This window comes from Pundamilia nyererei, unplaced genomic scaffold (genome assembly GCF_000239375.1).
Source record: "Pundamilia nyererei isolate P.nyererei 1_Seehausen unplaced genomic scaffold, PunNye1.0 scaffold00134, whole genome shotgun sequence".
Lineage (NCBI taxonomy): Eukaryota > Metazoa > Chordata > Actinopteri > Cichliformes > Cichlidae > Pundamilia > Pundamilia nyererei.
Window position 1 is genome coordinate 674741 of NW_005187535.1, and position 14179 is coordinate 688919.

At 38.0% G+C, this 14179-nt stretch overlaps 1 protein-coding gene across 1 annotated transcript in view; it reads left to right on the plus strand.

The window, feature by feature from the left end:
- The window catches only part of cusr (Copper-only SOD repeat protein), a 17800-nt gene extending 4428 nt beyond the window's left edge, over positions 1-13372 (plus strand). Inside the window, exons 2-11 of the mRNA XM_005743644.1 lie at positions 2674-2727; positions 4329-6393; positions 6896-6995; positions 8320-8397; positions 8570-8674; positions 9389-9521; positions 9642-9756; positions 9980-10104; positions 11987-12067; positions 12815-13372. Of these exons, the coding sequence (XP_005743701.1) occupies positions 2688-2727; positions 4329-6393; positions 6896-6995; positions 8320-8397; positions 8570-8674; positions 9389-9521; positions 9642-9756; positions 9980-10104; positions 11987-12067; positions 12815-12942 (2970 nt within the window). The 5' untranslated portion in view covers positions 2674-2687 and the 3' untranslated portion in view covers positions 12943-13372. The remainder of the gene's footprint in view (positions 1-2673; positions 2728-4328; positions 6394-6895; positions 6996-8319; positions 8398-8569; positions 8675-9388; positions 9522-9641; positions 9757-9979; positions 10105-11986; positions 12068-12814) is intronic.
- Positions 13373-14179: the final 807 nt, after the last annotated feature.

Sequence of the window (14179 nt, forward strand, 5' to 3'; positions counted from 1 at the left end):
GTGTTTTTAAAAAGTAACTAAGTAACTAAGTAATTAATTACTTTTGAAAATAAGTAATCAGTAAAGTAACGGGATTACTTTTTTGGGGAAGTAATTGGTAATTAGTTACTGATTACTTTTTTCAAGTAACTTGACCAACACTGCTCACCACCTCCACTGGGTCCAGAGGGCATCCTAGAACAGAGCTTTTCATATCCTCTTCAAAAGTTCTTTATAATTTAAAACAACAACAAAAAACTACAGTTGTTGCAGTCAAGTGAGAGGAGAGATATTGAAAATCCTTCTTTATTCTGACTTTTCTAACTTTACCGCGCTCTCATCCATCCTGTGCTGCTATTACTGTAACTGCTATGACTGCCCTCTTTCCGTTTTCCCTATATTTAGTAGTCATTATTTATTTTACTCATGTGTGTGTGAGTGTGACAAACCTGTGTATACACAGCCATGTCGTCATTCAAGTCTTTGCTGCAATCAGTGACCAAAGCAAGCCAGAGACACCTGAACCTCTTCAAAGGCCCTCCAGTACACGAAACAGCTCATGGGCTCTCACATCAGGGTACCATACAGGCTTTGCTGCGCACCTCATCCTTCCATAAACTGACAAAGTGTGAATGTAACACAACATAAATGTCTTTCGACCTGTATATTTTTACCTGCTTAAAATTATAGTTCTAGCTGAAATTGTTTATTGTTACAATAACAGACTTTTTAAAAACTATATATGGTACAAGTTGGAGATTTTACGTGTGGAGAACCTATAAATTTTAATTTACAACATTCCTACATATAATCCGTGCTTCCTTTTTTGCGTGTGCAAACTTCTTATGAACTTTGCAGTTTCAATTTACAATTTGAAAAATACTGTACCAAAGTACCCTGGTTCTAACTTTCATGGCTACTTCCAGTAATTTCATGACCACCAGCTAAATGATCTGAAGTGACTTTGATTCATTAGGACACCGGATCAGACTTAGAAAAAGATTTTTTCCAACATCTGATGCAAGAAAACACGTGACGTGGATGAACACTGTGGCCGAATATAAAGCATTGTTTGATATATGACAGTAAATTCATGTTAACCATCATCATCCACCTAGAGTAATTTATGAATGAGGTGTGAATAATGTAGGCGCAGTTGCTTAACTGTTGGCTTAATCAATGATAGCTTTAAAAACATCTGAACAGGCTTGACATGCTTTGTGTCGTTGACATTTTTCCTCATGCCGTCATATGCAGCATAACAATGAACTCTCAGAGTAATTGCAAAGTCATTTTCACATAAGTGCCAGATCCTGTACATCTATGTGACAAAACATGTTTTTAGAGGTATCTGTGTGCTTCTTGGATGTGTTATCTTCTGTGTGTTTACTTTGGAAATTAACGTCTCTGTGTGCGTACAAATACAAGGTGTTTAGAACAGATTAAATTAGGCAACGTTCATGTAAAGTAGTTGTTAGAAGCAAAAAGTCATTTTTTTTAGATTATTTCTATCAGTCAGTGACAGAAGTGAGCCTATTTGCTCTTTAAGCTTTATCCATGTTTTGTAGCACGTCTTAAGAATGTGAAGTGTTTTGAGTGGGAAACCTAAACCAAACCATAACGCTATGATTCTGCTAATATAAGTTCTTCTAATATGTTATTCCACTATCCTTCTTCTTCCACACTTCTGTGGGGAAGTTCACCTTACTCTGTGTATACTGCATCTAACAATACCATGACTTTAATGTATCTGCTTCCCTTCCAGTTGCCTATATTGAGCTACGATTGCCTATTCTCTGTATGCATGCGAATCCATGTGCAAATGACTAGCCTGTGTGTACAGTGTGAGCAGAGAGAGGAACACAACCAATGCAATCAGTGATTTAAACAAGCCAAGTGACTGACCAAAACCACTTCAAAGGACCTTAAATACATATTTAAAGAGCTACGTAGTATAACAGTTTACGGTGATGGGCCATTAAGCTGCTATTTTTAAATAAAGTTGCTATTTTCTGCTATTCAGTTTTTCCCTTGAACTTTGTCAGAGTAGCAGTTTTGGTTTTCGTATACTTTTTAAGTAGAAAAAAGGGAAGAGGTAGAAATAGGGTGCAAAAGGGGAATTTTAAAGTAGAAATGTAGAAGCATTCTTTTGTTTTCTTTCATGCTGCATTTATTTTTTATGATTTTAGGTAGAGACATTAAAAAATGTTATGGTGCATGCTACAAAGAGCAACGTGTAATAGATCCTGTGACTAAGAAACTTTCAACTCAGTCCACAATGAAAGATTATTATTTTAAGTCTCAAAAATGTTCTTGAGCTTACTATTGTATTTTAAAATACATTAGTAAGGCCATTAAGTTCTTTTCAATGCCTGTACATTTCCGTAAAATGAACGTCATCAAGTGAGCCGCCTCTAACCATCCTGCCAGACATCCCTCCCCTACCCACGTGAATGAGACACTGTTCCCCACATGAGGACCAATCAGAGGCTGGGAGACCACAGACTGCAGCTTATAAACAGAAGTGCAAGGGAGGCTGCATGCTTTTGAGTCACACATGAAAGACTCTTAGAAAGCAGAGAGACACATACCAAGAGTCTGTCCATTAATTTGCCATAACTGAACTTTTTCTGCTGTGACTTGTTCCCCCCCAAACCTGCACTTTCAATATTTTCTGTTTATTCTGTGTTTTAGACACATCTGACAGCATGTCCCTTCTCAGTGCTACTCTGCTGTTTCTTTTGCTTGGTGAGTAATTTTTAATCTTCTTATCCAGTTAGGCCAAATGGACATTATGAATGATTTATGTATTGAGCAACCTAGTTTATTTTAACTCCCATGTGCTCATTTTCTTCTTATGAATGTTTTTCAAAGAAAGGTGTTAGAAGCATGTTGCCAAATAGTTATCATTTAACAGCAACTGTTTGTAATGATTAATGTATTTTGAAGTCAGTCATCCAGTAGATATCTGAGCTGCTCAAGATCAAAGCTTAGTATGCTGCATCTCTTACAGGGGATGTTAAAGTTGAACTCTGACCGCTTGAAACTAGTTAAGAAATTTGCCATTAGAGGTCTACATACACTGCACTGAACATGCTGCATTTGAATGTGTCAACCATATTCCCATCTGTCACTTGCTTTATTTTCAAAAGAAAATCAGGCTTATTACAAGATGATTGTCAGAGCAGGATGGTGATCCAGAGAAAAATAGTACCTACCAATGGTGTAAGGTATTTAATGAATATTTAGTTTTGGGTTTGCAAAAAGACCCCAATCTGTTGTTGTTCTGGTATGTCAACACTTACACCTTAAAACTAACTAGTTATAGGACAGTTATGTTGGATTTTACCACTTCACTCTAAATAATGGGAGATTTTCTACTCACTTGACTATAGAAGCTTTGAAAATAAAGAGGGTGATTTTCTTTTGTTGTGAATCAATATAGTGTCATTTCTAATAGAAGGTATTTATACCAGGGCAACACATTGTAAAAGTAGAATTTCCCCATTTTAGTCTCTGAATAACACAAAGAAATGAAAGCTGGTGGTAACAGATAATTAGGAACAGAAACTCAAATGTGAACCAGTGTTTCTACCTTATGCATACGAACTTCTATACACTTTATCATACACTTTATCAAGTAGTTCTCTACTATATGGTAAAAATGTTTTAAAAGTGTTTCTACAAATGGAATATAAAATTTGTTCTACATATGAGACAAATGTTATATTCCCAACAAAATTATCTACCCATATTTTTTAATAAACACATTATCATATTATGTAACTATTTTTTTTACTTTCTCAGAAACTACTGTGCTGCCACCTGTGTGGCGCTCATATTTTCTTAAATAGACTGGTCACACACAACTAAGCAATTGTTATCTGTGTTTTTTCATACCTTCGTCAGACAATCTGGCCTTAAGTGGAATATTCATCATTTCTGTCTAATGCACATAAAGTGTGGTGTTTTTATATTATTACAAAATGTGGGGGTGTAAAGGTCAACGTGGCGGACACATGTTTATGGTCAACAGCTGATTTTGTGTTCGTTTTTATTCAAGGTTGTTTACTGTAAGACGTGGATGAAAAATCTTCTGCTACTTTGGAAATCAGATGAGGCCCAGTGCACAGTTCAGAAAAGACCGTTTAGAAACTTGACTGCTTAGTATATTAAATATTCAACTTCTTGGTCATGTCAAGGTTGTAATATGTCTTGAGGGGATTTCTTTTTTAATCCTTTTTTAAGCTTTTAAGGATGTTTGTGCTGGGGTTTTTTTGTTCAGTGCTTGTGCATTGACAGCTGTAGTAATGCCGCGGCAATTAGCTTTTCCTTGTCTTCTTTTTCAGATTCCATTTCCTGTGTTCAGTTTCTGGCACCTTTGAACATGGGAGGAGTCATTGGGCTGGTGCAGTTTAACTCAATGTCTCAGATGGCTACTGTCAACATGTCTGGGGCTGGATCCTGTCGTTCAGTAAACATTTCCCTCAGCGAGTTTCCTGTCATGTATGGCCACTTTGCTCAGCCTTGTTCTGAACAAAATATCGGCTCCAGCATCTTCACTTTTACTGCTGATCTTGCCTCAAATTCTAACATCAATGTGTCCGAACTCTTTGCGCAAAGAAAAAACCTTGATGACTTCTCACTGTCGTTGCAAACGTGTAACGGAACTAAAGTATGCACAGTTGTAAGTCAAGGTCAGACCCTCGTAACTAGTCAGGCCAGGTTCTATGGGCCCATCGCGGGTAACGTTTATATCCGTTATAACATGGATAACGCCAGCTCCAGGGTTCTTGCAGATCTTGTGACGATCGGTCAAGTTAATGCCTCGCAAACTAATGTCACGCTCTATAGAGCTACAAGTACTGTTGCAAACTGTGATATTCTACTTAAAAGCTTAAATAATGTATCTTTGACCCCTCTGGGTTCCGTAAAGGTCGGGACCCCTTTGCAGCTCCAGAAATCCCGTCTGGACCTCGGTAGCTTCCAAACCACAAATGGGTTTCTTTTCCTTAGGGTGGGGTCAAGTTTCAGTTGTGCTCAGATCTATAATGTGCCAGTGAAACAGGTTAGAGCTGATGTGAACATGAATGGGATCAAAGGATACTTCAGTTTTCGTCAGGCTTCCCCTTTTGATCTCACAGAGTTGAGTGTCAATCTGACCAATTTACAGAGCAATGTTGCCTTTTACCATGTCCACGATTTTCCTGTCAGGTCATTAACAAACCGGTGTTCAAATGATAGTATAGGTGACCACTGGAATCCATTTAGGTTGAACAGAAGTAGCCCAACTTACCCAAGAGTCCCAGGGTCAACACATGACATGTATGAGGTGGGTGACCTCAGTGCCAAGCACGGGAGCATAGCAGGCAAAAATATGGTGGACATGACATTCACAGACTTCAATCTCCCTCTGTTTGGAAAGAACAGCATTGTAGGTCGCTCAGTCGTCATTCACCAACCAGATGGTTCGAGGTTTGCTTGCACGAGTATCAGCTATCCTGGCGAGGTTATTGTAGGCAGAGCCATATTTTCAAGCCCTGTGGTTGGTGAGGTCTGGTTCACACAGCTGGTGAACAACCCCCTCTCTGATGTATCCATATTTCTGAATTTGGCATACGGAAATCCTACAACACCAACCAAAAACCACAACTGGCATGTTCACGTCTACCCAATCAGCTCAGAGAGGGATGATGATCAAGGCCGCTGTACCACAACTGGAGGTCACTGGAACCCCTTCAACATCACCATTGATGCCAGCTATTCCCTCCACTGTAACCCATCTGGTCCCCTATCCTGTGAGGTTGGAGACCTCGCCGGCAAACACAGTACCCTTGATCTTGGAACCACGTTAGAGGTAGTTGCAGCAAAATACTTCTTCACTGATGTCACCTCCTGGGTGCCCATGCCCGGCATTATTGGCCGCTCTGTGGTCATCCATCAAGCAGAAAGAGGCGGGCCAAGAATAGCCTGTGCCAATGTAACATTGGTGCAAGTTCCCAAAGCTAGCTTAGGTACATGGTTTGGCCCTGGAGTTTCTGATGGACAAGTGGGTTTCTCCCGGGCTGTGCCACAAGGTCCCACAACTATAAATGTTTCCTTAATGAGCCTGAACTCCATAGCTAGTGGTTATCATGTCCACGTGTTGCCCCTCAACCCAGGCAGTGCAGAGCCCTGTTCAAATGCAAACATCCAGGGCCACTTCAACCCACTAGCCTGGAACGTATCACAATCCCCCCCTCCTGGAGTTGGCACTGTGGACCAGTATGAGATGGGAGACATCAGCGGGAAGTTCGGCACACTTAATGATCAAAACAACTTTGAAGCTGTATACATGGACCCTGACATGTCGATGACTGGACCCTACAGCATAGTGGGAAGGTCGCTGGTGGTTCACAATGTCAGTGGAGCAAGGTGAGAATGTGTACTTTACTATTTGTGTTCTTAGCAGAGAGAAAGAAAGAACATAACGCAGCACAAAATTAAAAGGGAAGAAAAGAAAGCAATGTCATACACAGGTTACCACATCGTCTTTTTTTTTAGAAATACAATTGTTAGCTAATCTTTTATTTTTAAATACTTGGTATCTGTTGCAAAAAAGAGGAAGTATTTATCATCTGGGACAACTCCAACAAGTGAAAGGTCTGGTTAGTTGCAAGTCCTTATGCAGAATAACCAGATATGTAAGTTGAGAGACCAACTTCTGGCACAGAAACAAAAACGTGTCAGTCTTTCGAGGACACCAGTGTAAAATGTCAGTTGCGGACATAACTTCCTGGTGTTTTGTGCCATGACAAAGAATTACTCAGCAAAATACTTTGTTGAAGATCCTCCTAGATGTCAGAACATGATACGATTTTCTTATCTTAATTGTGTTTCTCTTAGTTTATGTGTTTTGTTTTTTGTTTTTTTACAGAATTAGGTGTGCCAACATCTTGGCTGATAGACTCACAGATGGTGAATGGGTTATTGCCAAGGCTGTCTTTAATGGTACAGTGACTGGGACAGTTAGACTGGTAAGAATCATCACAGATAAAGTGTTTGGTGCTCATCTCATGTTTCTCATCTACTTTCTTTCTTTCGTTTGGTCTATTAATTTCAATAATTTCTATTTTTCTGTGACTAAATGGTTCCTCACAAAACAATAATGACTTACTGTATATGAATAAGTGTTTAACAAGTGAACATATCTGAAGTGGAAAAAACAACAACAAAGCCATGCAATTATCTGTTGCAACAAATGTAAAAAAAAAACCAGTTTGATTGCCATCTAATCAGACAAGTTAGGGAGTGTGTACTACATTCATTTAACACTGCATTCCTTTGCATTACTAATGGCTTCAAGATCAGGTGAGGCATATGCTATTTTAATCTCATGAGCTCCCTTCTTTTGGATTTTACATTTTAACAAAAGGTTTTACATTTCTAATATTTAGCTCACACTGATGCTAACATCACAGGCATGATTTCCCACAGAGGATTAAACTTTTTTCGCCAGTTTCTCTGTAAAAACAAAGAAGGCTGAAATGTAAAAACATGTGGAGTTCTTTCTTTTAGAAAGACAGCAGCTTTTCTTATCTTATACACCACATCTAAAGCGGTGTATTTAACTGCTACCCACTTGTAAAAGGTTGCTAATCTTACTAGCAGTGTGTAAAATACTGTATTGAGACCAGTTTGACAGAGAAACAAAAGAAGTTATAATTGAATGAGATGAGTGAATGAGTCGTAGTATAATATATCTGATAGCCTAAGAGCAGAACAATTGTTTCTTTATCATTGCTAACTTATTTGGAGCCAAGCTGCCACAAAAACATGACAGTGTATTTCTGCTGCACTGGACAGAATTCATTATGCCTACGATAGCTTGCAACAGGAAGCAAAAGGAAGAGGGGGACGAGAGCATTAGCTTAGCATCTATCCGCTGGCTAATGGTACGTGCGGTTTCACCAAACTAAAAGCTCACCAAGGGAACAGCTGTCTCTGGCAGCTGCCCTCCAGAGGCCCCATACTGAGCTCTGCACTACACTAATGGAGAGAAGAGATTGCAGTATCTCTAAACAGCCTATATGATTAAAGAGAAGTAGGCAGTTTGAGTAATCAATGTTGTTCTGCAACAAAATAGAGTGGTTTCACTCAGACAGACTGAGAATCAAAAGAAAAGTGAAATGAAATGTCATAGTGAAATACCTTTACACTTAAAGGTGGACAGCAGTATCCACAAATCTATACTCGGTTCATTTTAACGGCATTCATGCTTCAGCAAAGCAAGTGTTTAGTTGCGATTGAACTATGAGATTCCTTCTTTGTAATGTAAGCACTTTGTTTTCCTCATCCCAGCAACAGCAGGTGTTCCTCGATGGGAGTAGCAGCGATGTTACTCTGGAGGTGAACCTTAAGTCATCTGCAGGGGATAATGTAAGTACAGCTTTATATAATCGACATGCATGCAAAAAAATTATATTGGCCACCATCACAAAACTCAGTGTTCATCTGCCACCCATCAGTGTGAAACTCTCTTTAAGCCTTTAATGGGATAGATGTGTTAAAAGACATCATTCTCACACCTGTATTTTATCCCAAACTGAAGAAATCAACAGCTTCCCTGTTCATCACAACTAATCGGGTTGGCTCCAGTGACACCGGGTGCAACAGTGTGGGAGACACATTCAATCCCTTCAACATGACATCGATGGTAAGATCATAATCTTATCTGCGTAAAAAGGACGCAAAAACGAAATAAAACAGAAACAACACGCTTAAGAAATGAGAAATTGAAAGCAAAAAAAATGGAAGAAAAAAGGGTTTGGCCGGGTAGTTTGACCATAAGTTACTTGAAGGAAGTCCAGAAGGGTTGCTGTTTCCTGGCGGTTTGGGGACACATATTGTAATAAGGGGCCAGTCTGAGTCTAATTACAAGTTTCTTTAGTTCCTCAGTTTGAAAATTCATAATTTCACTGAATTTAAGATTCAAAGGCTGCCCTGAAGATGATCAGTTTAAAGTGTAAATATAATAGTACATTTTTATGCTTGTAAGGGTATATGAATGTATATAATAGTATAAAGATGCTAAAAACTGCACTAATTATCAAAAGTAAATAATCTCAACGACCAAATTATTGGCTTTATATGAAAAAGATTTTGCAAAGGATCATGATAAACTTAAACCTGCCTAAATAATTGTAATGCTAACATGATTGACATGTGTTCATCTAATAATCTCTACATGTTTTTCTTCAAATGTTTAAATGTAAGCATATAATATATGTATAAGACATAATATGAACATTTCTTTTACTTAATGGGACCAGTGATGCAATTGGTCAATAACCGGAGAATATTGCTAACTTCTCTCTTCCTCTTCCTCCAACTTGTGCAAATCACTTCTTTCTTTCGCTTCCACTTGCAGAGACCCACCTGTTCTTTAGAAAACCCACTGAGCTGCGTGGTGGGGGAGATATCTGTAAGACATGGCATGGTTAGCCTGACACAGAGACAGTTCTATACTGACAGCATTATTCGCCTCTCTGGAGACAGCACAGGTGAAATGAGTCACCATATGTGATCAGTGATAACAGCAAATACAAAACTTCAAAATCTCCAAAGAGGTGAGTTTACTTTGTTAAGTCTAATTGTTCGTTATGTTTTGTGTGTGTTATTAGTGGTCTTCAGATCTTTAGTGCTGAAGAATGGAGAAAACATCACAGCCTGTGCCGACATCCTCCCTGAATCCCCATCAGCAGCGCAGACGTTTCCCAATGTAACTACATTCAGCCGGTGAGTGTAATTACAACATACTGCATGATGAATACGTTTCATGTAATCCTAAATCACTCAAGACACTTTAATTGCTTGCTGGAGGCCATTTGCGTAGACATTCTATAAAACTGTACATAGTGCACTGTATAACCCTTTTATCAGTGCTGTATTAAATAGTTGTTGTTGTAGAGCTCAAGTGTTTGTATGACGTTAAAGTGGATGTTGGTGTCTTTATGTCCAGGTATGACTTCCGAAACAGGGTCGCTGACGTACTGCAAATGAACCTGGCAAGAGTTACTATCTTGCCCACATCTCCTCAGTCTGTATCTGGGGGAACATGTCAGCAAGTCAACTTCATGATATCTGGTAAGGCAGAAAAAATGTAATCAAACTTCCATATTTGGCAACCAAAAAAAGGAACAACACGATGATGTGAGAAGGTGTCATAATGTCATTATTAATACAAGTATTTCAGTGAATATTGTTAACAATTTAAAGTTTGTTGAAGAAATACAAAGTACACTACAGCCTCTGGTAGGCTATAATGTCAGACAGTTGTCTTTTACAGGTGTCTTTGGCAAGGTATGTTAGGAATTCAACATGCTTCATCAGATGATTTGAAATAAAGACAAGCTGAAACTTTTTCCCACTGCAATAATGATTATTTTATTATGAACAGAGAACTTTAGCTGATGTTTTCAAACAGGCTATAAGTGTGATCTACCAGAGGATTTTTATTATTTTGAAAATTGAATTCAAATACTTTGGGTCAATGTGTGTTAGACTCTCCAAGATTGAAAATGTCAGTCGTGGACTAATGTGCTTCTAGCATTTATTTTTGATTTATACCCGACTTGTGTACCGTGAAGGAATTCGGTGTCACACCAGCAGTTACTCGATCCTTAGCCGGAACATGACAGTTTATGCAAATGCAGTAGAAAATTTCCTGGTTGTTATGAACTGCCTGGCAATCACGTTTTGCAGGAGTTCCCCTGGAAAGCTAAGTCCCACTCTGGGAACTCACATGCATCTTCTGCTTCATGAGGTGATTTAGAATGAAAAGCCAAAGCGTTTTCCCCGGCTTTATTATGACCACAGAGACATTTAGCTGATGGACAACTATCAAACAGGCCAGCTAATTATCGGGGCATGTTTATTGTTTTGACAATTTAATGAAGATATTTTGGCCCAAATAACATTGCGTGCTTCAAACAGTCAAACTTCAGACTGCAAATGTAAATTTTTAATCATATTTTATTGTAAATATCTGACATATCAAACCTGAGTTATTGTTTGATTAAGAGACATAATACAATTTCTTCACCATTCAGTCCAAAACATTTGCACACACTATAGCCTCAAAGAACTCCTCACCTAGAACTGATCTAGAACTACTGCACCACCCAGGTACCAAGTACTTAAAACAATGCCTTTGATATAATTCATTTCCTGTTGCCTGGCTGTTACATTAGACTTTTTCCATTCTTGTTTATTATTTCATACTTTTAATCGAATATTATTTGATTTATGTTATGATTTTATAATATATGTATATATTATTTATATGAGGGGGCAGTGTGAGTCATATGCCTTTGTCCCCGAGTGTTCCCTTGTTCGTATTATCAATATTAATGTTAGTCTTGTGTGAATGTTACAGCATCTATGTCAGTAAATGGTTCAGCTGCTTTAGACTGGCCAAGCTTTTTGTCAGGACATCGATACAATGAACAATAATGGGTATTGAAAATCTTCCGCAAACCTGGAATAATGAAAAGTAATTTGAGACTGGAGTTGAAGTCCGGGAGTCTCATTTTCTGTCCCTTCCTTTGTCCCAGGGGGTAACTGAGGAGAATTTCACAGCTTTCACACACTATATCACATGACAGGCATTTATACTATCCCAGGTCTCCTAAAAGGTGAAGAGTTTACTATTCCAATAATTCCACACAAGGCCACCACTGGATCATTTTTATTAGAATAAAACGATTAAGTTCTTTAACTGGCTTACGGAAATTGCTCTCATGGCATTATTTTCTGATTCAAGCCAAAATATTGAAAGGGAATTTCTTTTGTCAGCCAAGTGACATCAAGGGAAACATAACTTTCAGTACAACAAAGATTCACATTTCATAATAACCCATTGAACTAGCAGTTTCTGTGAAGTATAACAAAACAGTGAAACTCTAAATATGCTAAGTACACTGGTATATGTGTAAGTAAGCACTGTTACTTTGTCTGTATGCTAAAGGGAATGTGAGCACTGGCCTGCTGAGCTCTGTCAAAACCAGTGACAAAATGGGCGTCTTCAGAGAGTCTGACATATGTACAAGTAAGTGCATTTTATACTGCTCTTAAAGCTTTGACTATGCTTTAAATGCCTTTTGGTAAAATGAAATTAACAATGTATTTAGACAACATTTAGAAGGACACTTTGATGTCCTTTTTTACAATCCAAACAATAAAATAATGCATAACACTTGAAAAACTTGGAAGCCATATGAGCTATTAATAGGGACTGGAACTGAGAACCAAACCTTGTAGAGAATCAGTTCCCAGTGGTTCAGTTCCTTGGAAATCATAAGTCTGATATCACTTAACGTTTCCACTTACAATCAATCGGCTGATTTCAGTTCGCCAAAAACAGTGGTCCAGTCAACAGTGTGGATATGGACATTACATTTATTTTTAAAAAAGGAAAATAGCATGGCGCTTTGCTAGCATGCTAATGCTAAGCTAGACAAGCTAATGCTAAGCTAGCCAAGCCAAGCTAACCCAGCAAATAACCTGAAAACCTGAACTTTAACAGGTAACAAAAACAGTGATGAGCAGTCAGGCATGACTGACAACAGTTTCTGCCTGTTCAAGTCTCTTTGTGCTAGTTACCTTACAATATAAAGTGCCTTGAGGGGACTGTTGTTGTGATTTGGCACTACATAAATAAAACTGAATTGAGTTTTCATCTTTGCTCTGTGCTGTCAGCTGTAAAAATCTAATATTTGCAGTCGCAGTTCGTGTTTTCAGTGATCATTGTTAGTCATTCAAATAACATGTGAATGCCTTTCTAATTTCTTATTAGGAGGTCCAAGTCCGAGTCCAAGTCCGAGTCCAAGTCCAAGTCCAAGTCCAGCCCTCACGCCATGGACTTTTCTTCTTGGCTTGACGTTCGCCTTCGCCTGTCTGCTGCCTTCAGCAACTTATTTATAGCCCGGAGACTCAGCCACACCTTGCACCGTCAGTGGGGTTACATGACCTTAAAAAGATTGTGAATAGAATGTCTGTCAAATGCAACAGTGATCATCAAGCGAATGAACACAATCTGTTACATTGAAAAAAAAATTTCAGTCAATGAAGAATTTCCCTTTTTTCATTACTTTTATAAAAATATAAAATATAAATATAAAAATAATAATGGTAGGTAACAAGGCTTAGGTAACAGGTAAGAGTTTAATGTTTAGAAATTTCTGCAAACTAGATTTTTTTTCTATTTATGTCATTTGGTTTCTTTAATGGGTGGGTGGTTTTATTGTATCTTCTGACCTCCTAACTTTGTTTTTCATGTATGCACTCTCCAAATATCCATGTGAAATTTTGTGTATATCTTGAAATTTGTGAATAAAGTACAATAATGTTTGGATGCCTTGTCAGTTTCCAGAGTAAATGTGTTTAAATTGCAGATGCAGTTTTTAGCTGGACAGTAATTCTGTTAAGATTTGCAAAATAAGACTTTTTTTTAACTTTTTCAATTCATTCCAGCAAAACAAACCTCCAAATAGCTGCAAAATGTCTAATGATTAGATTAAATAGACTGCAGTGTTATTCCTTTCATTAACATGGTGTCCAGGTAAAGTGCATATCACTTTTCCACCCATTCCCTCACTCTTTTCCACACATTCAGACAGTTTCCCACATTTTGATTAGTTTTAGTTTCAACACGTGAGCATCACGCAAACTGTCTGGCTCAAAAACCACATGAATTCCTGCTAAAACTAAAAGATGATGATCACAAAGAGCAGAAACTGACACTTAACTCTTTAAAAATATATATATTTTTTATAAGTTTAAAGGCCGTGCAATCAACCTCAAGTTTCCATCTATGTGGGTAAAAAGTTGAAAAGATTGCACCAAAATAATATACAGTATTTCAATCATTCTTAAAATTGTATCATTTAAGTTTTTCAAAAGTTTCAAAAAAACTCCCCAAAAGGCAAAGGTTAAAATATCAATACTACGTTCTAAATATCAGGAGAGCAAATCAAATATGATACACTAGGTTTTAAAGTGTTACCGGAGAGACGTAAAATGATCAAATAATCCAGAAAAAAAAACCAATACGCAAAAGTTTAAATTGGTTTGTCATGGAGTGTAATAACCATTGGATCCCCAAGCAAAACATTACTCTGTGAAAAAGCACAGCAGTAGCTGTGGGGTGGCTGTAGCTCAG